At 43.3% G+C, this 24,909-nt stretch overlaps 1 protein-coding gene across 2 annotated transcripts in view; it reads left to right on the forward strand.

Annotated features, from left to right (window-relative positions):
• Nucleotides 1-24,909, forward strand: part of LOC120398634 (cartilage associated protein) — a 44,717-nt gene that overhangs the window by 5,789 nt on the left and 14,019 nt on the right. The window contains exons 2-7 of one of the 2 annotated variants that reach the window (XM_039526183.1): nucleotides 505-654; nucleotides 1,902-2,073; nucleotides 5,783-5,911; nucleotides 9,905-10,050; nucleotides 14,000-14,083; nucleotides 18,220-19,145. In XM_039526183.1, the coding sequence (XP_039382117.1) occupies nucleotides 505-654; nucleotides 1,902-2,073; nucleotides 5,783-5,911; nucleotides 9,905-10,050; nucleotides 14,000-14,083; nucleotides 18,220-18,282 (744 nt within the window). In that variant the 3' untranslated portion in view covers nucleotides 18,283-19,145. Of the gene's footprint in view, nucleotides 1-504; nucleotides 655-1,901; nucleotides 2,074-5,782; nucleotides 5,912-9,904; nucleotides 10,051-13,999; nucleotides 14,084-18,219; nucleotides 19,146-24,909 lie in introns of those variants that run through there. The other variant, XM_039526184.1, reaches the window with a different exon arrangement.

Raw genomic sequence — 24,909 nt, forward strand, 5'->3', positions numbered from 1 at the left:
TAGGCAGTCAAACAGTGGAGTGATTTATTGTAATTGAGCAATATAGTATGTCCTAGTGCCTTGTAACACTTAGAGTGTGAATTCATGGTAAATACACTTTTTTTTTTCCTGCAGTTTATGCCAGGAATCAATCACTTTTTAAATTTAATAGTGTAACTCCACACCACATAGTTTTGTTGAAAAAGAACATTGGGGACGATTCCTCTTCAGACCTGCAAAGAAAATGTTTAATGTGTTTTATTCTGCTTATTTCAGAGTTGAATTCAGTTCTCTTTCTTTAAATAAATAAATCTTTTCGTTCGATGTTCACCACTAAATCTACCCTCTGGTTCTCATAGCCAGACAGTTATATGAACTTGCTGTAGTGAAAAGTCTTCAGAGGTCATTCATTGATTCTATAAAGTGGAAATAAATGTGTACAATGAGATGGAAGGAAAGTTTGCTGGCAAAAATCAGATAATGGAAAAGCTGCTTTTTTAAGTTAAGTGTATTCTCCCTGTTTAGGCTAATAACTTTCCAAAAGCCATTGCAGCAGCTCATACGTTTCTGCTGAAGCACCCAAATGACGAGATGATGCAGAGGAATATGGCTTATTACAAGAGCATGCCTGATGCCGAGGAGTATATTAAAGACTTGGAGACAAAGCCATATGAGGTAAGTTCTTTACCTGCAGTCTGCTCTCCTTGAATACCTCCATTGACTTTCTCTCTCAATGCATTAGATTCAAGGTTCTCATTCTTCTTATAATCTTGCTCTGAACTCTATCCCTATTTTCCATCCCATTCCTTCTCATCTTCCCAGTCACCTGTTTGCTACTTTCTGTTTCTCACATCCTGTTACATTACCCTTTGTGCCTGGGGCAGTCCCCTTTTTTTTCCATCTGCCAACAATCTTCTTTCTCCTCTGTCAAATCCCTTCTTATAACTCATCTCAAGCTCACTCTCTTCTACCCTCGCCTCATTACAGTAAATGTAGCTATAACACTAGCACACCGATTTGAAAGCTTACTCCTTTGACCTGGAACTTTATGCCTGTAGGTATGTCATCCAGCTAGTTTATAGTAAACCATGAAGTCAAAGCAGCCTTTATATAATAGTGTCCAAGCTGAGGGCCAGATCCTGTTAAGAATGTAACAGCCATTTAATTTTGTGCATGCGAGTAGTGAACTCAACAGGACTAGGCAAGTATGCAAAGTTATTCAGGTGTATAAGTGCAGGATCAGGGCCTAAAACAACTAGGAAATACATCTACGCTGCAAAGAAAACCCACAGCACCGAGTCTCAGAGCCCAGGTCAATTGATTTGGGCATGGGTTGCGGGGCTAAAAACATCAGTGTAGATGGTCCCGCATGGGCTGAAGCTGGGGCTCCAAGACCCTCCCCCCCTTGCCAGGTTTCAGAGTCCAAGTTCCAGCCCAAGTAGGAACTCCATACTGATGTTTTTAGCCCTGAAGCCTGAGTCCTGGAAGTAGGAGTCAGTTGACCTGGGCTCTGAGACACAGTGATGCAGGTTTTTCTTTGCAGTGTAGACATCTCCTAGAACTCTCATTATGTTATTTGGACCTTGTTGAAAAAATATATTTTTAAAATTTGATTGTGGCTCAGGGTCACACTGAAATCTCTCTTCCACAAACTTATCTATCAGCTTTCTGAAATAGGATCATGTCCCCCACTCTCTCTAGTAAATACCTTGAAATCTCTCTTGATTATCTAAATTTACTTACTTATTCCCACATGTTACTTGAATAAATGAGGTTGTATTAAGATTGAGAAATAAATGGCATTCATTGTATTTGAATCCCCGTAATTAAACATTTTATTTTTATTCATTGGAGCCCATAGAGCCACTACTTTTTTCCACAGATTTAAAAACTGCTACTTCTCACTTCTGCTTGTTTTTCAGACTCTCTTTGTCAGGGCTGTGAGGGCATACAATGGGGATAACTGGAGGACCTCCATCTCCGATATGGAGCTTGCACTTCCTGATTTCTTCAAAGCCTATGATGACTGCCTTGCAGCCTGTGAAGGTTCCCGGGAGATCAAAGATTTTAAAGATTTTTATCTTTCAATAGCAGGTTGGTGTTCGGCAGCACCTTAGCTCTAGAACAGGGGTGGGCAAACTTTTTGGCCCAAGGGCCACATCTGGGAATAGAAATTGTATGGCAAGCCATGAATACTCACAAAATTGGGGTTGGGGTGTGGGAGGGGGTGAGGGCTCTGGCTGGGGCCAGAAATGAGGTGCAGACTCTGGGGTGGGGCCAGAAATAAGGAGTTCGGGATGCGGGAGGGGGCTCCACCGTGGGGTGTGGGCTCTGGGGTGGGACTGCGGATGAGGGGTTTGGAGTGCAGGAGAGTGCTCCGGGCTGGGATCAAGGATTTGGAGGGCGGGAGGGGACCAGGGCTAGGGCAGGGAGTTGGGGCGTGGGGGGAGGCTCAGAGTTGTAGCATCTGGGCTACACTTACCTCAAGCAGCTCCCGGAAGCAGCGGCATGTCCCTTCTCCAGCTCCTACCCAGAGGTGTGGCCAGGTGGCCCTGCACGCTGCCCCGTCCACAGACATCTCCCCTGAAGCTCTCCTTGTCTGTGGTTCCCAGCCAATGGGAGCTTTGGGGGCGGCACTTGAGGCAGGGGCAGCATGTGGATTGGAGCCCCCTGGCTGCTCGTACATATAGGAGCCAGAGGGGAGCCATGCCGCTGCTCCTAAGAGCCGTGTGGAGCACCTGACCCTGCTCCCCAGTTGGTGCACTAGAGCGTGACAAGCCCCAGACCCCGCTCCCCAGTGGGAGCTGGCTGGCAAGATCTGGCCTGTGGGCCAAAGTTTGTCCACCCCTGCTCTAGGACAAGGAGTCTTGAATACGTATTTTAGTTTCTAAATGAGTGGTGTTGGTGTGTGCTTTTCATGCTCCTCGTTCTGCATGGTGACCTGCATGATGCCTCATCAATGCCAGAATGGGGCCCATGTTAAAGAAGAGTTATAGTTGGCCTTATCAATAGCTATCTTGTCCTTGGAAAACATAGGTACTATAGGAAAGCCATAATGGAGGGTGTTCATATAGAGAAGACTATTAAAGTGAAATGTGTTGGTGTTTCTGTATATCTGAGTAGCCTTCTAGGAAATGGTAAGAATTTCTCCATCTCATTAGCAGTATTAATCCAGACCCATTTCTCACCAGTAACTTTATTTGCTATTGAGCTTCTGTCACACTGTCTGGTATGGCTTACAACTCAGAGTGCCATTCTCAGGTCAGACTGTCAGGAAAGAGGGCAGACAACCCAAACTGGTGATATATTCTATAATTAGATTTTACCAAGCCAGTAACAAATGTGCACTTATGGATCACTATATTAGTTTTACCATGGAGTCACAGAGAGCCCCTTTACCACCCAGGCAAACTAGACTTTGTGTTGAAATAACCTACAGTGAGGTGATTTTATTTCCAACCTCAGCGGGTTGGTTACTTACCTCAGGTCAATGGATACTCAGGATCTCACACCAAAGACAACACCGACAGCCAATTTCTCTAGTAAACTAACTAAAGAATTATTAGCTATGGAAAAGAAATTAGAGTTATTGAGAGGTTAAAGCAGATAAAATACAAGTGGGTTTTGATGAGCAGCAATTGCAGATTGAGCCTGTGAATTTCCATTATTCAAAGCAAGGGTCATTGTGGTCAAGTCAGCATTCTATTTCCCGGCATTCACAAGTAATTTAGTTAGGCTATGTCTATACTACAGGCCTGACAGCAGCACAGCTGTACCGAAAGCTATGCCACTGTAAGGTCTCCCGTGTAGCCGCTCTTTAATTAAACCCCATGAGCGGCATTAGCTATGTTGGCAGGAGAGCCTCTGCTAACCAAAAGTGCTAACCATTAGCCCTGTCCACACCAGCACTTTTGTCAGTGAAATTTATGTTGGTCAGGGGAGTGTATTTTTCCCACCCCTGATTGACAAAAGTTTTAAGTGTAGACAAAGCCATACCGTGATATAATAATGCGGTTGCCTGCCATTACATTATAATAGGGATAGATAAGTGAAACAATATAAGTGTCTATCGTTCATTAGCATTCATGAAGTTCTAATACCTGAATATACACACACTTTAATCTGGGGTTATTTAATTACAGGGACATACATAATGTAATGCATCAACCGGTTTATTGACAAGTGAAGACAATGCCATTAACATTCCCTTTCAACTCAGCTAACACAAGTGAATTGGCCTTTGGCTCTGATTTGAGCTGGCAACCTGCTAGACAGCATCACAGCCTCAACATTTGACCTGGCAAATTTCTCCTCTCCAGTCTGTATTGTGAATATCTGTTGCATGCTCTGCAATAGAGATATGCACTGTTGTTTGAGGAGGAATTTAAAAAAATTGAAATGCCTGCATCGCAAAGGATATAATTAGAAAAGCCACAGTTTTTGTGTTATCAAAATGGCATGTGTAAGTTTCCCTTGCTCCTCAGTAACAATGACAATAAATACCATCCCCAGAGCTATATGAATCTCAGTAAAGTGGTTGCAGAGAGACTTCTTTTCAAAGGTAGGTGTCTGGTAACACAGCACTAGAAATCCAGCAGAATTTCTAAATTGCCAAAAGGATGGCTAGCTTGACCTTGTATCCTGAAATGTCTCAGCACCACCAGTCAAGATAACTTTTTTTAAATTGAATTATAATTGACTGCAAGTATGGGGAGATGGGTTCCTAATTTTATGAGTAACACTTTTATATTTGGGGATCCTGAATTATGGATAATACTTGTATACAGATATCAGTCCCGGAAACACTTTTGCTGATTGCCTCATGTCATTTAGATAAGACATAACACCAAAATGCTAATTGCTGCGTTCAGAGATTCCATATCTTTTGTGAAAGAAGGAGTGATAAGCCCTGATGTTCTAATCAATTTCTGATGTGGGTAATTATATTCTGCCTTCCCATGTTCACCCTGCATTTTCAATGGATACAGTAGTCTTCACTTCTGGAAGGAAAGAGGGCTTAGTAGATAGAGAAAAGGAATGGAGGGGCTGAGTTCTTGATCTTTTACTGTCTCTGTTGATGACTCAGTGCATTACCTGTCAGTTCCATTTTGTTGACAAAGGAACTGAAGCGCCAATATCTGCTTTACCTGGGTGTTGAGTGTTAAAGAGTTATTAATGTTCAGGACTTTGAGATCCTTTAAAAGGCCTGTAAGAAGTATATCTCAAAATTATTTATTACTTCGGGTTCTAGCCTGTTTTGAGCTGTTCGGTGGTTTGTAAATGAGTTTGTGAACTTGAATTTACGATCTTATATGATGAAAGACATTCTATGAATAAGTTATCATATTTGCATCTATTTTATTGAGACCAAATACCGGAGAAAGGCAATTAAATAAGACTGCAAAGGTATCAACTACTTAAAAAAAAATCTCTATTAAGGTCACAGGTAGAAATACAGCAGTACTCCATTTCAATCATTTAATAGATAGAAATATCACTGTATATAAAATGTGTCAACACAGGCTGCCTTTAGGTGTCTGTAAAACATAACATAGCTATTTACTGTGACTGAAACTTTTGGTCTGAAGTCACTGGGGCCTGATTTCCAGAAGTGCTGCTCATTAACACTTCTTATTGACTTCAGCTGGAATTGTGAGGGCTAAGGATCTGTGAACATGAGGACCTTGGTGCCTAGGACCCAGGGGAGCAGTATGGAGCCATAGTGTATAGAGGAGCTGGCTGAAGGAGTACTTCTGAAACAGCTAACTGTGTTCTATCCAGTTCTATCTCTGTTTTCCTTTAGATCACTACATTGAAGTCCTTGAATGCAAACTACAGTGTGAAATCAACCTGACGCCGGTCATAGGAGGCTTTGTTGTGGAGAAGTTTGTGGCAACCATGTACCATTACTTACAGTTTGCCTATTATAAATGTAAGTAGTGTGTTGTTTTTTAAATAAGCTTGGGATGGTGCTGGCAAGCCTCCTTCAGTGCCCTTCACCTCTAGTGACAATGATTTAGAATATTTTATTTATAGCATCTTGAAATTACAATTAATCTATTTTGGACCTAAAAGTCTGAGACGTTTAGTCTCCTTTCTACCTGGACATGTGTAAGTGCTGTTGATATCTATGGGAGACAAACATATGTGAGGAGATGTGAATAGCCCCCCTATGAAAGTGATATGGGAAAAAAGCATTTTATGGCATGATCCTGCCAAGTGCTGAGCCCCTCTCAACTGCCACTGGAGTGACAGAAGTTGTAGGAGGTGCTTGGCTGTTAATGGTCTCTAATCAGGTTTCTATTAGAGAAATGAAGACTTGCATCTTAGACAGTTACAGAATAAGCGTGATTTTATTTGTCACATTCTGCTGCATTTCTTTGTCTCCTGTTGGTACAATCTACTGGTCCTTCTCAGCACTTGTCTCCACTGGGGACTTCTGCATCAATCTATCTTAGATACTTATATGGCCCCTATTACTGTAGTGTGTAAGCACCAGGGCCGGCTCCAGACCCCAGCGCGCCAAGCAGGCGCGTGGGGCGGCATTGTCCTGGCAGGGCGGCATTTGGCTCCGGCGGACCTTCCGCAGTCATGCCTGCGGGAGGTCCACAGGAGCCCTGGGACGAGCGGACCTGCCGCAGGCATGACTGCGGTGGGTCCTCTCTTCCCACGGCTCCGCTTGAGCTCCCGCAGGCATGACTGCGGCAGGTGCGCTGGTCCCGCGGCTCAGACGGAGCTCCCGCAGGCATGCTCCACCGGAGCCGCGGAACCAGCGCACCCGCCACCGGAGCCGCGGAAACAGCGCACCCGCCACAGACACTTCTGCCCCGGCCGCGGGACCGGGGAAGGGTGGCGAGCGCGCTGCCCTGCTTGGGGCGGCGTAATTTCTAGAGCCACCCCTGGTAAGCACCTCACAATCATTAATGTATTTATTCTCAATACTCCTGTGAGGTGGGGAAATAGTGTTATCCTTATTTTACAGATGAGGAACTGAGTCACAGAGACACCAAGCAACTTTCCCAAGATAATCTAGGCAGTGTGTGGGGAAGCAGAAGTTGAACTTGAGTCTCCTGAGTAATCAAGCCATTGTTCCAACCACTTAACTATCCTTTCTTTCCTCGCCCCCTATTGTAGACATGTTTATCTGATGTACAGTGGCTGGAATTGGTGCATTCTGGGTTAAACTGCATCAATGCAGGCTATTTTTTACACAGGTGCAGCACATGTACACTAGGCATTTGCCTTGGTACAGCTAGATTATTGTAGTTATACAGGTGCAAAAACCCCAGTGCAGACAAGCCTTCAGTCCCAAACTAGCTTGCACAGCCTTTTTAGTTAGAGAAATGTGCGGTTTTACCAAGACAAGAGAGCTTTTTTGTTACATAAGGACATCCAACTATTTCAGCTAGGAAGAAGAGAAATTATGACCTAGAGGCAGTGCATCAAATATAATGCAAACCATTGAAAATTAATTTTACAAGTAGTAGTTTTTCCATCACAAAGGACTGCAAACTGTTTCATACATGTGTTTCTTTTCATAGTAGGACCTCATTCATCTGACTAGAACTGGGGACATGAATAAAGAGGGAACCTATTATTGCAACTCTCTCAGGAATGATAGTTCTTATGAAGGGGTTTGGGCAAATGAGGTATTCATAGGGTGTACGTGGTATGGGAACCGCTATATGGCTGTAATTGTGTATGAAAGCTTCCTTGCACACTTTCTATGATGGATATTTTTTCATTTGTCGTTGGCTGGCTCTTTGAATACCCCTCAATTATTAAAGTGCAGTTGTACTCTTAAAAGTGACTTTGTAAACATTGTCCCTGCTTTCTCAGCAGATCTGCTCCTTGCATGGATTCAGAATCACATCTACTGACTGCAGTGACTAGAAGAATTTTCCCTGCTTTTTTCCCTAAACCTTTTTAAATTTCTGCAGAGACAATACAGCTGAGAGACGAAGCTAGGTTCTGTTCCTTGTTCAGAAAATAATTGTTTACTAATTTCCAATCAATTACACCTTTGCAGCCCTCTGAAGGGAAGTGTAACAAAAGCCTAATTTGACCAACTGAACTTTTATTGCTGTGGATATGTGAAAAGGTGTAGAAGGGTTGACTTACTGTGCACCCACTCATGGCTGGACATGGCACAGCAGACACCTCCTTTAGCGCTTATTGCCGACAGCCACTCTGGCCTTGTAGTAGTCTGCCTCTTCTTGTGATAGCCCTCCGGCCAGGTTCTGCTTTAGTTCCACCATTTCCAGAATAACAAAGTCCAATGGAAAAAGTCCAGCATCCTTGCAAAAGGGCTTTGCCCCCAATGGGCCCCTGTAGTCCTCACCACCCTTCACTTGGGATTGTCCGGGACCTCTCATTACCCTTCCCAGAAGCTGGTAGAGGAACCCAGGCCTTCCCACTACACTGAGTTTCATTTCAGAGACCCTGTAACCCGCAACCAAGGTCTGCTCTATCAGATTCCTTGCTGCTGCCTCATTGGACTTCTTCCTGCCATAGCCGGTCAGCAGGCTTCTCCAGGTTTACCCTTCTCTCAGGGCCAGGACTCTTTTTCTCCCACCCCAGAATCCCCCAACAAAATTCCCAAGCTAAGAGTACCAACTTAAACCAACTTCTGCCCTCTTCAGGTGTGACTTTCCATCCCCCTTTGCTCCTCAGTGGGACACCTTGCAGGGCTCTGTGAAAGTCCAGATTCTGCCTTATTATCAGGCCTCTTCACCAGAGCTTGTGCCAGCCCGATGGCTGCTCTGTATCTTTCCTGGCCTCTTGCTAGACTTTGCTACTCAGGAGATGATGTGCTGGGCCAACTCTTCCGTTGATCTTCATCTGTGACCTTGCTGATCTCTCCATTCTCTAACACCAAGAAAAGGACTACAGTCTCCTTCTAAGCTTCCTCTCTTTATAGTCACCGTGACCACCCCTGCCCCAGCTGAGCTTCATCTTTAATTAAACCAGGCCCATCCTCCGGTGCAACCAGGTAGTATACTTGGCTTCTCAAGCCCATATTAATCCATTCCTTAGCTGTATGTGAGTACACACCCGATGACAAAATGAAAGAGTCCGGCTTGACTTTCTAGACCACATTGAGGTTGAAGGGCTAGCAGTTAGAAGGAACACATTTGATAAGAAGATCACTGAGAATTTTACAGTCTCTTTTTAGGTATAGACCTGCATTTTAAGAGCCAAATTTTGCCTTTGGATGCATGCCTAGCTCCTGCTGACTCCTATCAGAGGGTAAAATTCAGGCTTGAGTTGGGGTCTTTTCTGCCTCTTGTGTGTGCCATTTTATTATCCATTTTTATTAAACACCTCCGTGTTTGCTTTTCCCTCACCCACTTAACTCAGTTTTGCCATAAAAAATGCTACAGAATGGGGGAAGATAACCAAACTGGGCCAATACTGCCCTGGTTGTTGGAATGCAGGGAAGAGGTTTTGGTTATGGTTTTTTTTTGTGGTTTTTGTTTTTGTTTTTGTTTTGTTTGTGTGTCAATGGTAGACTTTTGATATAAGATTATCTCTTGCATTTTTATGGTGAGAGAATTGCAGGTCTTTCAAACAATCTCCACAGTTAAGAAGTGGGCTCTTTGGAGCATGCCTTGCATATTGTCATCTCGTGAAATAACCTCTGAGTGGTACACATCATTCATCCTGTTACTTGAGCAAAGTTGTAGCCAGGTAATGTTCTGTCCAAGCTTTTCAGAGTAGGCCAGGATGGAGATTTTTTTGATATTGTTTTTTAAGTATGTCCTTTCTGGGGGGTTATTTATTTTTATACAGTTAGGAGGGAAGAATTTAGGAGGAATACTGTGCCTGTCATCACCTGAATTTCCTGAGTTTGGATAATAAAGGGAAATGTGGGCTGTTGCTCATTTACCTTCTCTGAAGGCTTATGTTTGTTTTATTAATTCAGTGAATGACATGAAGAATGCAGCTCCTTGTGTTGCTAGCTACATGCTCTTTGACCAGAAAGATGAAGTGATGAAACAGAACATGGTCTATTATCAGTACCATAAAGACAAATGGGGACTCACAGAGGAGGATTTCCAGCCCAGACCAGTAAGTTGAGTGGGTAAATTGCTTGCAAGATGTCTCCTAATATTACCCCCGAATCCAACAGAGTGAAAGTTATGGCAGAGAAGGATTGTTTAGAGGTTTTTGTGTAGAACACAATTCACTTACTAGAATCAGAGAGTTGTGAAAAATATCTGTATATTGTGTTGTCCTACATGTGTAGGGAAGGGATTTTACAATTCTTCCCTCTCTGCTGGAGTATGCTGATGCACACATTAATTCACTGAGATATCAAACATGCCTGTTTACCACCTTATCTACACTTGTTTATTTTATCTGCCTGTGAGGGCTACCTAACCAGTCACTGAAGTCTGGAAGTCTCCAGATCTAAGTGGCATCAGAATAGCATTGGGACTCTTGTTGGTCACTTACTGCTTGTCAACAGATCACTCCCACGTCATGAAAGCTGCTTTGTTTTCTTCTAAGTTCTGTAAGCAATGGACTGTAGCTATGTTTAATAACCATATTTACACCATTTTCCACAAATGATTTCAGAACATATTTGCTTGCTGTGGACAGGAACAACCACATTAAAAAGGTTTTTGAGAAAGCAGTTACATAGCCAGGGTGGCTGGGATATACCTATGCTGTATTACACTTAGCCATCTAACCTAGAATGCCTTCTGAAAAAACTTTTAACGTGGCTTTCTTCCAAACCGGCCGGCCAAGCCATGTTATAAATCAGTTTAGCAAGGAACCAAGATAAAGTGTGGCTATACTTTGAAAAGTGACTCTGTAAAAATGGTATAATGGGGCTCTGACTCAGCTTGATTTCCAGATCCAATGTTCCCAGTTTACAAGTAAAAAAAAACAAAAAAAACTCATGTTTTTTTAACTTGGTTCTTTCTCGTGCCTTCTTGCCAGTATTATGGTTCTGCAGGCAAAATAATGTCACTAGTGACACGTGCACAACCCCATCAGCTTCAGTGGGTTTGCACATGTGTTACTGACTGGAATTCAGTTAACATTTCTGTTGAAGATGCATGATCCAGAATATAATCTGGCTCACTCTCACTTAGGGTCTGTCTTCATTGCACAGTTAATTTGGGTTAGCCTAGCTGGAGTGAGAGCAGCCACACTCTGAAACAACACTCAAGCTGCTGTATCCACACTGGCACCACACTCATTCGTGTGTGGCACTTAAATGTGTAGGTGCATGTCATGTGATTCTTAGTACTGCAATAACCTGAACCGCTCTGTGAATTGGAGGAGAATTTGTCTGTCCTTTCTGGGCACGTAGCGGAGAATTGTGAGAAGGCATTGGAGGACAAGTGGCATTCAAATGACACTAGCCTGTATCCACACTGTCGAGTGATCATGTTAGCAGCTGACAAGTTGTGTTCACTTGAACTTTGAGCCTATATCCCCTCTCAGGTCAACAAACTCAAGTTAAAAGCACGACCCCTCGAGTCTAAGGGTTTTGTGTGTGCATGAGTTGGAGCAACACAAGAGTTATTCTTCAACTTAACTTTGTAGTTAAGACAAGCCCTGAACTGTGCTGGCTTTGCAGGGCTAACAGGAGCAAAATGCAGTAAAATCTCATTGTCTTGACAGTCAGTAGGTATGAGTCTGAGCTCACGCAGGGAACAGATCTGGTGAGTGAGAAGGTGCCATTTTTATATAGTCCCCTTTCAAAGTAGAGTGAACTTCAACATGGCTGCGAGATCCATAGGGAGTGACTTATGTAATGGCCATAAATGTAAAGTTTCTAAGAAATTATCCACCTGCAAATGCATTTGGGATGTGGAATGCAGAGAAAGAAGCACAGACACCCATACTCTGACACTGTAGGATTCATTGCAGAGGTGGGCAAACTATGGCCTGCGGGCCACATCCGGCCCGGGAGACCCTCCTGCCCAGCCCCTGAGCTCCTGCCCTGGGAGGCTCACTCCCGGCCCCTACTCTGCTGTTCCTCCTCCCCCGCAGCCTCAGCTCGCCCTGCCGCTGGCGCAACACTCTGGGCGGCAGGGCTGCGAGCTCCTGGGGCAGTGCAGCTTCAGAGCCCAGCCTGACCCAGTGCTCTGTGCTGCATGGTGGCATGGATGTCTCCAGCCGGGCGCCTGTCCTGGTGCTCTGGGCAGCGCGGCTCTAGCACCGCCAGCCACCAGTGTTCCAGGCAGTGCAGTAAGGGGGCGGGAAGCGGGGGGGTTGGATAGAGGGCAGGGGAGTTTGGGGTGGTGGTCAGGGGGTGGGGGTGGATAGGGGTTGGGGTGGTCAGAGGGGGAACAGGGGGGTTGAATGGGGGCAGGGGTCCCGAGAGGGCAGTCAAGAAGGGGGGGGATTGAATGGGGCAGCGGGGGACAGTCGGGGGTGGATGGTCCGGGGACAAGGAGAAGGGGTGGTTGGATGAGGCAGGGGTCCTGGGGGGACAGTCAGGAATGAGAGGCGTGGTTGTAGGGGTGATGAGGGGGCAGTCAGGGGCGCGGGTTCTGGGGAAGTCGGGAAAGGGAACGGGGGTGGATGGGGCAGGAGTCCCGGGGGGCGGGGAGGCATCAGGGGGCAAGAAGCAGGAGGGGATTGGGGGTGAGCGCCAGGCCATGCCATGCCTGGCTGTTTGGGGAGGCACAGCTTCCCCTAACCGGCCCTCCATACAATTTCCGAAACCCGATGCGGCCCTCAGGCCAAAAAGTTTGCCCGCCCATGATTCATTGACTACTTTCAGGAGCTAAAGCCTGCAGCACCTGTATGTTTATGCACTATTTTAAATGCATACAACTACATTGTGCTTATCCTTTGAGCCTCCAAAAATTATTAAAAATTGCTGCTTGTTTGAGTTGCCCAGAAGAAAATCCCACAGTTGGCCTGCTTTGCATTCCCCTAGCAGTTACCAGGGCCACCCAGAGGATTCAGGGGGGCCTGGGGAAAAGCAATTTCAGGGGCCCCTTCCATAAAAAAAAAAGTTGCAATACTATAGAATACTATATTCCTGCAGGGCCTGGTGCCCGGGGCAAATTGCCCCACTTGCCCCCCCCTTTGGGCGGCCCTGGTAGTTACAGTGGGTTACGTTGGCCAGGGGCTGCATTTTGCCCATATGCTATGCTTTGGACACTGTTGTGAGAGAGAAGGAGTCCTTTCTCCTGTTACTCTCCCCGAAAGAGTTATATGGGACAAACATTGCAGATGGTGGTAATACCACCAAACATTGCAACTGTTTACTATAAGATAGATTGTGATGTTCAGCCACCACTCTGGGTAGAGGGCAATGCACCATACCTCAGCATGCATAGGCGCAGGAACTAGGGGAGTGGCAGATGTTGCAGCACCCCCAGGTTTCACTGTGAAAAGTTTGCTGGTGCTGTCAGAACAAAGCTAGCATTATTTCATGATTCTTGAGAATCCCGGAGCTGTGCTGCACCCGTGTGGTATGAGCAGGAATTGCGCTTTTTCACATTGCTTTTGAACACACATGGTTTGCAGCTTCATTAGCTGGCTTTCAGCACGCCCACTATAAAAAGAGTTCCAGAGCCACTGTCAGCATGCGTCTCTCTCCATGGCTGGCCAACTCCATAGAATGGTGTGGAAGGAAGCCTGGGCTCCGTCAAGCACACTAACCACTCACTTTGTGCCTCTTCATGAACACCAGGCCAGGTATGGTCGGACCCCTATAGCTGCTTACTTTGGGATCTCGTTCATTTAGTCTCAAACTGGCTAATTTTTAAGACGTCAAGAAGATTCAAAAGGATGACACAATTTGAAGGATTCACAGAAAGTATTAGATATTCTGCTTAGTGTATTTGTTCATTCGTTACTTCCATCTTCCTTTCGCAAACATGGGGCAATCTTGAAATTAACCCTGAATAGTGCTGAGTTTGGAACTGGCTTTGCTAGAATAGTTACAGGTGGTATCTGATGCCTTGGGATAAATTCAGAAATATGTTCACAGTGTCTCATTGGCCTAAAAAATAATCTGAAAATTTTGTTATTGTTCTGATAGGAAGCAGTTCGATATTATAACATAACCACACTTCAGACGGAAATGTATGAATTTGCAAAGCAGCATATAATGGATGATGATGAGGTGAGTTTTTGAGAGCTGAGGGTATAGTAATATATACCACTAGTGACACTAAAATAAATGTGATATGTGAAATATTTATGACGTATCATAGATATAATCCTGTGGCATGTATAGAATATGACAAAATACTCTTTTTTGTAAAGAAAATAATTATTCAGATTATCATAGTCTTCTTTGAAAATAGAAAAAGACCCAGAAAATCTAGTGTATATATGTGCCTTTGGGACAGTATATATGGGACAGTAGCACTGTTGACACAAATGTAGAAGTTGTGTGTTCAGCAAACAAAAATGACTTTATAAGATCATCTGCTCTGCAAAACAGGAGCACCAGGGGGCACAAAAGTGGTGCTTGTATATCTAAGCTTGAAATTTTCTTAGTCTTTTTTTTAATCTACTTAAAACTAGATTTAAAAATTATTCTAACTTTTGTCTAGAAACAACCACTTTTTTAAATTTAACTCTTCTTCAGCAAATAGTCCTGTTATCTTTGCTAATTCTTATTACACCATTAAATTTTGGTCTTCAAGTCTTATTTCTTAATTGCTTAAAATTCATGAACAAATGATACATAATTGACTACTAAGAGGTATGAAATTATTTATGTATTTTCATCAGTGCAGGAAAATTGGTTAAATTGCTAAGAGACCAATTTTTTCTTCCCCACAGCTGGAATTAAAGTATAAATCATGTGTTTAAAGAAAATACCTTTCAGGCAGAAAGGGTTTGTTTGTTTTAATTTTCTGTTAAAGTTAGGGAACAGCCCACTGGTGGCATAAAAATAAATGCAGTGTATAAAATATTTGGCCTAGGACTAGGTTGAAATCTATCATATAACTACGATAAATATTCCTTGCAATGACCACTGTTAGGATGTTCCCTAGTTAGAACTGAAAATGGAGGGAAGGTGTACCATTTTATAATATGAAATTGTTACCTTGTGATTTTGACTGTGTCTGACACAAAGGAAAGGATACATATTTTACATCTTAGAAGCAATGCCACCTATATGAATGACCTAAAAACCTGTACTAGAAGTAAAGCTCCATTCCAAGATTAGACTCTAGAAAGGTTGAAAAGACACCCCACCCACCCTCGCCTCAGAAGATGTCTATTGTGATTTAACTCTGTGATGTGTTCTTGGTAAGGCTCCCTGTAGGGTTAAGTTTAGGTGAGGTTTAGAGATCTTGCTTGGTTAATACATTATTTCAAAAAGTATTTTTCCTGTATCCATAGAGTGTTTTTGGTTTTCTCAGAGATTGCAAACATTTGGGCACTTTTTAAGTTCCCCAGTTGACTTGTAAAATATTAGCCCATAAAGTTTAATGTTAGACATAAGAATACATTTCTTTTGTAATTTTTCTCACTTTGCATCTGCTGTTATAACTGAAAGGAAGGGTAATGAAGGAGGTGGGGAAGCATTCCACCGTGATGACCTTGAACATATGTTTTTAGAACAGAGATTATGGAGACAAACTATAGCCCTGGGCACGGTACATAGAATAAATGGGAGTGAATAGTTGTTGACTGTTATTCCTTTAAGTCATTCAGCAATATAATATAGTCATTACATGTTCCCCTAAAACTTCATGCTTTAAAAGGGCCAATTTCACAAAGCTGGATTAAACAATTATGAGGTAATCAGCTGGGAGGAAGAATATGAGCAGAAAAATGTGTGTAATAATTGGAAATTGATTAAGAGCACTATTTACTAGATGCTCAAAAAGCCCCAATAAAGGAAGAAGGCCGTATTAGAAAACCAGCCTTGTTTAGAGAAGAAGTGAAGGCAACTATTTAAAAAAAATGAAAGAAAGGGGAAGTTGATAGTAATGAATATAAATCAAGCTAGGAATTGTAGAAAATTCATAATGGGTGCTAAAGGACACAAGGAAAAATCTATGGCCAGCAGAGTAAAAGACAATAAGGAGGAGTTTTTAAAGTATATCAGGAACAAAAAGAATCCCCATAGTAGTATTGGTCATTGCTAGATGGAAATGGTAGAATTATCAGTAATAATGCAGAAAAGGCAAAAGTGTTCAATAAATATTTGTTTTCTATTTGGGGGAAAAAATAGATGATGCAGTCATATGATGATGATGGTAACACTCTTTTCATTCAGGAAGATGTTGAACAGCAACCAATAAACTTAGACATTTTTAAATCAGCAAGTCCATATAACTTGCATCCAAGGGTTTTAAATTAGCTAACTGAGGAGCTTGCTGGTTCATTAATCTTGATTTTCAATAAGTCTTGGACATTGGGGAAGTTCCAGAAGACTGGAAAAATGCTAATGTTGTGCCAGTATTTAAAAAGGGTAGACCCTGGTAATTATAGGTGTGTCAGTTTGACATTGATCCTGGGCAGGATAATGGAGCAGCTAATATGGGAATCGATTAATTAAGAATTAAAGAAGGGTAGTATAATTAATGCCCCTCAATATGGGTTTATGGAAAATGCATCTTGTCAAACTAATCTGAAATCTGCGATTGCAAGTTTGGTTGATAAAGGCAAGTGTTGATTTAATGTACTTAGAATTCTGTAAGGCATTTGACTTTGTATCACACAACATTTTGATTAAGTTTATATTGTTCTAGTTTTTTAATGTGGCACACAGTAAATGGATTAAAAGCTGGTTGATAGTTTTCAAAATGTAATTATAAATAGGGACTCCTCATCAAGTAGGTGCATTTCTAGTGGGGTCCAATAGGGATCAGCCCTACACTATTTAACATTTTTATCAATATCCAGAAGAAAACATAATCACTGATAAAGTTTGTCATGTGACCCAAAAATTGGGGGAGTAGTAAATAACGTAGAGGACCAGTCACTGATTGAGAGGGATATGGATCTCTTGAGAAGCTGGCAGAAGCAAATGGTGTTTTGATATCAGTAAATGTAAATGTATACATTTGGGAACAAAGAATGTAGGCCATATTACAGGATGGGGGACTCCTGGGAAGCTGGACTCTGAAAAAGATTTTAGGGTCATGGTGGATAATCAGCTGAATATGTGACACTATGGCCAAAAGGGCTAGTGTGACCTCAGGAAGCATAAACAGGGGAATCTCAAGTAGGAGTAGGTAGGTTATTTTACTCCTCTGTATTTGGCACTGTGTTCAGTTCTGGTGCCCACAGTTCAAGAGGGACATTGATAAATTGGGGAGGTTTCAGAGAAGACCCAGGAGAATGATTGAAGAATTATAAAAGATGCCTTATAGTGATAGACTTGAGGAGCTCAATCTATTTATCTTAAAGAAAAAGTTAAGGGGTGACTTGATCACAGATTCTATGTACCAACATGAGGAACAATAGTCAATAATGGGCTTGTCAATGTAGGAGAGAAAGCTATCATGTGAGCCAGTAGCTGGAAGTTGAACTAGACAAATTCAGACTGGAAATAACGGTACATTTTTAACAGTAAGGTAATTAACCATTGGAACAACTTATCAAGGGTCATAGTGGATTCTTCATCACTGGCAATTTTTAAATCAAGATTAGATATTTTTCTAAAATATTTGCTCTAGGAACTTACTTTGGGGATGTTCTATTGCCTGTGCTATACTGGATGATCAAAATGGTCCTTTCTGGCCCTGGCACCTATGAATCCAAAACCAGCAAATGACCTTTTTCTGGTTGCGTTTGGATTCTGCAGAAGGTGGTCAGGTCAATCTTTGTTGGCAGGTACAATACGATCTTAGTTTAAACTCTGAGCGGGCATTACATTTTGGGTAAAAAACAGCACTATCAAGGGCCATGTGATCTCTGAAGATCACTTAAAAAATATCTTCCCCCGCTATCCCCAAATAAATAAATACATCCTCATTGTACAATATGGGGCATCACTTCCCTCCTTCCATGGTTCACCAAGAAACTCTGCAGTTTTTTCCCTTACAGATCTTGAGGAACTTACAGGAGACCATGGCCATCCCCATGGAGTCCATGTGCTTTTGCATTGGTTCTGGCCTCTACTGGTTTACCCCTTATGTTCCTGGCTACCAGGAGCTCTCCCTGGCTACTGCTGCTTCTGAGGTCCCCAGAAGGGATCAGATGGAAAAGATAAAACAGCATTTCTGCTTGTCAGGGGGAGGGTTATGTTTTGTCCCAAGCCCTCCAGTCACCAGTTCTCCCCCTACACAGATTCTGGGTACAGAGGCTACCCTTGCAAGGTCTAAAGGAAGAGAGATGATTCAGTACAGGTGACTGAACCCACCTTCCATGCCAGGAGGAGTTGATTTGCATGTGGGGAGTCCTCGCTGTGCACAGGTCTCTGGGAGGATCCATGCCAAAGAGTTTGTTTGCGAACAGTCTGTTTTTAAAGAAACTGTCTGGTCGGGACAGATGCAAGGCCTGTGGTGCTCCATGTCTTGCCCACCTGATTAAGGATGGCTGGGATGGGAGTGAGAAAGTCCTAACAAAAGAGAACTTGGAAACAAGAAGGCTGGAAAATTCAACAACTTCACCCAGATTTGACAGGACAGTTTATTCTATACAAACAGTGTAAAGTAGAAGACAACATTAAATAGGGATGTGTTACAGGGAAATATATTAAAAATTGAGCCGGGGGAGAGAATCTTCCTTTTGCTCTTGTCCATCTGTTTCAGCTGCAAGTGTCTTATGACATGGACCATATCTCTGTGAAGTGTACTGGACCAAGCTTGCTGTCTTTATAGTGAGCTATAAGCCACCAACCCTAAACTGTAACCTCAGAAGAAAACCACTTCATCAGTCCTTGAGTGGATGATTCCCAGCCAAAAGGATTAATAGTGTGTAGGTCTCTTCCTAGATGGACGGTGCTCTTTCTCTAAAATCATTTAGCTCTTTATTTAGATTCCACAGTGCTCTCCTGTCCAAAACAAAGCATGTATTTTTAAATCCTAGTAGTAAAGCAAGTATGTCATTCAACAATATAGTGCAATAGTTAGAGGCCTGAATATGCACTAATAATTTTTGCATATGTCACTACAAGAAATACTGCCTCATTCTTGTTACTTTTTTAATGCTTTTCCACAAGGAAATTAAAACCTCTGTTTCAAATATTTTATGTACATGGAGTGACAGAAAATATTAACACCAACTTGTTACAAAGTACTTTCTTTTCTTTAAAAAAGATTACTTATTATGTATCATTATTGAGTTTTCCACAATACAGATACAAATACATTAGGAATCTCTGTTCAGGAATGACAACACTGCATAAAGAGCAATGTTGGCACTTGAAATACTGTGTATCTTGATTTATGTTCAGACATGTAATGAATATCCTGTGCAGGAGGGATCCTTAGAGGACAAAGTAAATCTAAACCCTAACATTCAAATTACACAGCTTTAAAATAGCAGAGCGAAAAGTTGCTTTATGTTGTCATTACAGCACATTACCCTTTAGCTGGAGTAATCTGGTGTAGCTCTGACTCTAATGGAGCTACACTAATTTACAACTGCTGAGGATTTGACCCATAATTATGTGTTTTGTTGGAAGTGGGGGGTTTAGGGATATTTTTACTTGGCCATTGTAAATTGTGCAACATCCACAAGTATTTGGCTGAGATGATCGTCTAACATGTCTTTTTTTCGTACCAAATCAGTAGATGGAAAAATTGTTGGCGGATTTGACTTTTTTTTGTCCCACTCTTTCTACTTGTATAGAAAAATAAATAAACAAAATGATTGAGGTTCAAATACAAACTTCCTTTGTGTGTGGCGCAAAGGAGAGCGATTGCAAATACTGACCGAATGTGGCTGCTGCGTGCAGAAGAGATGGCACAGCATTGGTCAAATTATTATTTGCAAATGGTAATCTCAGTTTAGCCGAAACAAATTTCTGTTTGTAAATCGTTAGCAAACAGACTTTGAGTTTTATAAGCTTACTTGTTATTTCTAGTTGTTCAAATGTTTGTGCAGACTAATGTGTTGTTTAAATGCCACCTGTTCACTTTGACTATGTACTAGTCACTGTTACTGGTGTGCAGTTGGTCATGGAAGTCACATAGTATTGTTTCTACTCCCTGTTTGGGTGACAACTTTTTAAAAAGAAGAATAGCAATTACTTGTTTGTTTGCAAATACATATGAAGAGCAGTTTTTCTCCAGGTATTTGTACAAAAAACCCTTGTGAATGTTTGTAAATAGTGACTAGAATAAGCATGAACATGGTCTAATTGATTAAGCTTTTGGAATTTGAATCAGTGTTTGCAAGAAATGTTCTTGCAGTATTTAGCCAGAGATATAATGTACCAGGGGTAGGCAACCTATGGCACGCGTGCCAAAGGTGGCACGCAAGCTGATTTTCAGTGGCACTCACACTGCCCAGGTCCTGCCCAGGTCTGGGGAGCTCTGCATTTTAATTTAATTTTAAATGAAGCTTTTAAAACATTTTAAAAAACCTTATTTACTTTACATACAACAATAGTTTAGTTATATATTATAGACATAAAAAGAGCCCTTCTGAAAATGTTAAAATGTATTACTGGCACGCGAAACCTTAAATTAGAGTGTATAAATGAAGACTCAGCACATCACTTCTGAAAGGTTGCCGACCCCTGTGATGTACCATGCTAGTCCCTCCATCTGGGTAATGTGGGGGGAGTGTTACAAAGACTGCTTTCAATGCAAAAAAAAAAGGGGGGGGGGATGTTTACAGAGCTATCCCAATGTAAAATCCTAGTGGAGACAAGAAACTGATTGCTTTTATGGTGATGTAGCTAATCAAACTAGTTAACCCTATACCCCCTGCCCTGGATTGACCTTGTCTCCACTAGGATTTTGCATCAAGATAGGCTACATTGTTACATCAGGAAAGCTGTGTAACAATGGCTTGCTCCATTAAGAAACGTGCTGGGGATTTTTTTGTTGACTATTTTTGTGTGTGTTTTGTTTCAGTGGAAGCTAATACTGATCAAAGTAGCACTAATTTGTTGTCGGTGCTCTGTAAGCCATATCCAAGGGAGTGTCCCTGAACTAGGGATGTAAAAGATTTACCGGTAAGCCGAATGCTTACCGGTAACTGGACCTTAACCGTTAACCCCCGCAGCTGGCTGCACCGGGTCGGCCAAATTGTGGGACCCCAGCCACGGCAGGCCAGCGGGACCCCAGCCATGCTGGGCTGGACTGGGAGGGCTGGAGCGGCTTTGGCTGCACCCCAGTGGGGGCACCTGTAATTGTAGCACCTGTAGTAAATCAAGGCCCTGTCAGGAACCTAATACAAAAACCCTGCTTCAGGCAGACAGGATGGTGCGAGGAAGGAGAGAGGGCTAGAGTTGGGAGGTGTGTTGCTGAGAATTGAAAGACCAGAGAACTGGAGGAAGGGAGACTCTCTGCCCCAGCAGGGCAGAGAGACTCCGTCCCACAGCATCAAGGACCGAGGGTAACCCTATCCAAGGAGGAAGAGGGTAAGAAACCCACAGGGGTTGAGAGGGGTGGAGGCTCAGAGTAAGGAGCAAACTCAGACCATTTCACTGCTTCCCTCCTCCAGCACCTTCCCAGGCCACTAGTGGGGCCCTTGGTGCCCCAAGAGCAGGGGCAAGGGGTGGCATCCTAGCCCCACCCCACCTGCCAAGAAAAGCATGGACCCACCATACCAACACCGGCCATTTTGCCACATCATAATAATGCATTATTTTAATATTCTGTGATACTGCTATGCAACCAAACATGCTTCATGACAGTCTGTATGAAATTCCTGTACAAAATACTGTCAATGATCTGTATGGAAAGCATGGGTTATTACAGAAAAGTTGTTTTCCCCACAGTCTTTCCAGTCCACAATAAGAAATGTTAAAGCAGATTATATTTAGAGGCAGTGACATAAAAGGGTGACTAATATTTGCCATGCAGAAGCTAGTGTTCATTTTTGGCAGCCAAAGGAAAAGCATCTGCCCTGTGTGCCCAATGGGCCTGCAAGAGGGTGGAGGTGACGGGGGGATAAGAGTGCTAATGGTCACTATTACTATGTTTAGGTGCACTGTGCTGGCCAAGGAAAAGATAGTGCTGGACCATCAGCCCCAAATGGACTGAGACAGCCATATTGACAGTTTTTTTTTCTCTATCCTGTTCATTTTAATAGCTGGGTGTTTCTCCTAAAAGGTTGTATTTTATTTCTTTCTCTCCTTGTGTTGTATATGTAATGTATTGGAAATGGACAGCAGTGACACATGGACATGGGGTGAAACTTCAAACCCAGTGTGTTACCCTATCCTTTGCAGATTCTGGGTTTTAGCCCACAAAAGCTTATGCGCAAATAAATTTGTTAGTCTCTAAGGCCTGGTCTACACTACGAGTTTGTCGAATTTAGCAGTGTTAAAGCGAATTAACCCTGCACTCTTCCACACAACAAAGCCATTTTTGTCAACATAAAGGGCTCTTAAAATCGATTTCTGTACTCCCCGACAAGGGGAGTAGCGCTGAAATTGACATTGCCATTTCGAATTAGGGTTAGTGTTGCCGCAATTCAACGCTATTGGCCTCCAGGAGCTATCCCACAGTGCACCATTGTGACCGCTCTGGACAGCAATCTGAACACGGATGCTCTGGCCAGGTAGACAGGAAAAGCCCCGCGAACTTTTGAATTTTATTTCCTGTTTGCCCAGCGTGGAGAGCTGATCAGCACAGGTGACCATGCAGTCCCAGAATCAAAAAAGAGCTCCAGCATGGATCGTACGGGAGATACTGAATCTGATCTCTGTATGGGGAGATGAATCTGTTCTATTAGAATGCTGTTCCAAAAGACAAAATGCCAAAACATTTGAAAAAATCTCCAAGGTGATGATGGACAGAGGCCACAACAGGGACTTAACACAGTGCTGCATGAAACTTGAGCTGAGACAAGCGTACCAGAAAGCCAAAGAATCAAATGGACGCTCACGGAGGGAGGGGCGACTGACGACCGTTGCTATCCCACAGTTCCCACACTTTCTGAAAACCATTTGAATTCTGGGTTGAGCTCCCAATGCCTGAAGGGTCAAAAACATTGTTGCAGGTGGTTCAGGGTATATGTCGTCAGCCTCTCTCTCTCCTCCCCTCCCCCTTTGAAAGCAAAAGGAAAAAAATCACTTCTCACCTTTTTTCACTGTTACCGTATGTCTACTGGATGCTGCTGGCAGACGCGGTGCTGCAGTGCTACACAGCAGCATCCCCTTGCCTTGCCTTGCCTTGCGGATGGCAGACAGTGCAGTATGACTGGTATCCGTCATCGTCATCCCGTGTGTGCTCCTGGCTGGCCTTGGTGAAGTCAGTCGGGGCGCCTGGACAAAAATGGGAATGACTCCAGGTCATTCTCTTCTTTAAGTTTTGTCTAATGGAGATTCAGTCCTGCCTGGAATATCATGCCATCTGGAGGCTTCTGCCTCAGGCTGCTCTCCCAGTCGGCAGCACCGCGCGGTCGCACCTACCCCAGCCTACCCCTTGCTACCAGGGCTCACAATCAGATACTTAGACCTCTACATTTTGCTGAAAATAAAAAAATTAAGCTGCCGTTTAGAACTGTCCCCCAACATACATATCCTGGAACATTTTGTATTTTACCAGTGTCAGCCAAAGGCCCCCACACAAATGGAGATTCAGTCCTGCCTGTGCTTCTATCCTAGTGCTTATCACAGATTCCCATTTTCAGCTATAGGCTGAGCAAGTGCAGAATGGTGGTTCACTACTTCGCTGTAAGCCAACCACCCTCCCCCCCTCCTTTGATCTCTGCTTGCAGAGGCAATAAAGTCAGTGTTGTTTCTTATTCATGCATTCTTTATTACTTCATCACACAAATGGGGAGATAACTGCCACGGTAGCCCAGAAGGGGTGGGGGAGGAGGGAAGCAATGGGTGGGGTTGTTGTAGGGGCACCCTCTAGAATGGCATGAAGCTCATCATTTCTGCGGAATGTCTGAGGCTCTGACCCGGAGCGGCCGTTTGCCTCTCTGGTTCTTTAGTAGGCTTGCCTGATATTCTAGGCAGGACTGACTCTCCATTAGACAAAACTTAAAGAAGAGAATGACCTGGGGAGTCATTCCCATTTTTGTCCAGGAGCCCCCGACCAACCTCACCAAGGCCGGCCAGGAGCACCCATGACAGCAGCAGATGGTACAGTATGACTGGTAATCGTCTTTGTCAACTTGAAAAGCAGCAGACGGTACAGTATGGCTGGTAACCATCTTTGCTAACTTGCAAAGGCAAGGGGATACTGCTGTGTAGCGCTGCAGTACCGCGTCTGTCAGCAGCATCCAGTAGACATACGGTGACAGTGAAAAAAGGTTGAACGGGCTCCATGGTTGCCGTGCTATGGCGTCTGCCCGGGCAATCCAGGGGAAGGGCACGAAATGATTGTCTGCCGTTGCTTTCACGGAGGGAGGATTGACTGATGACATTTACCCATAACCACCCGCGACAAATTTTTGGCCCCGTCAGGCATTGGGATCTCAACCCAGAATTCCAATGGGCGGGGGAGACTGCGGGAACTATGGGATAGCTCTGGGATAGCTACCCACAGTGCAACCCTCTGAAAGTCGACGCTAGCCTCGGTACATGGACGGACACCACCGAATTAATGTGCTTAGTGTGGCCGCATGCACTCAACTTTATACAATCGGTTGCCAAAAATGGAAATCTGTAAATTCGGAGTAATCCCGTAGTGTAGACATACCCTAAGATGCCACAAGTACTCCTCGTTCTTTTTGCTTCTACAGACTAACACGGCTACCGCTCTGAAACCAAAGGGATCTGTATCTTTTTTTTTATTTTTATTTGTTTTAAACACTGGCTACACTTGTAACTGCTTGTCATGCCAGTAAGTCTCATCAAATTGGATTAGATTGTGCAGAGACACTAAGCAATGAGGTTTGTTTAAA

The sequence above is a fragment of the Mauremys reevesii genome, linkage group 2 (assembly GCF_016161935.1).
Source record: "Mauremys reevesii isolate NIE-2019 linkage group 2, ASM1616193v1, whole genome shotgun sequence".
In the NCBI taxonomy this organism is placed as follows: Eukaryota; Metazoa; Chordata; order Testudines; family Geoemydidae; genus Mauremys; species Mauremys reevesii.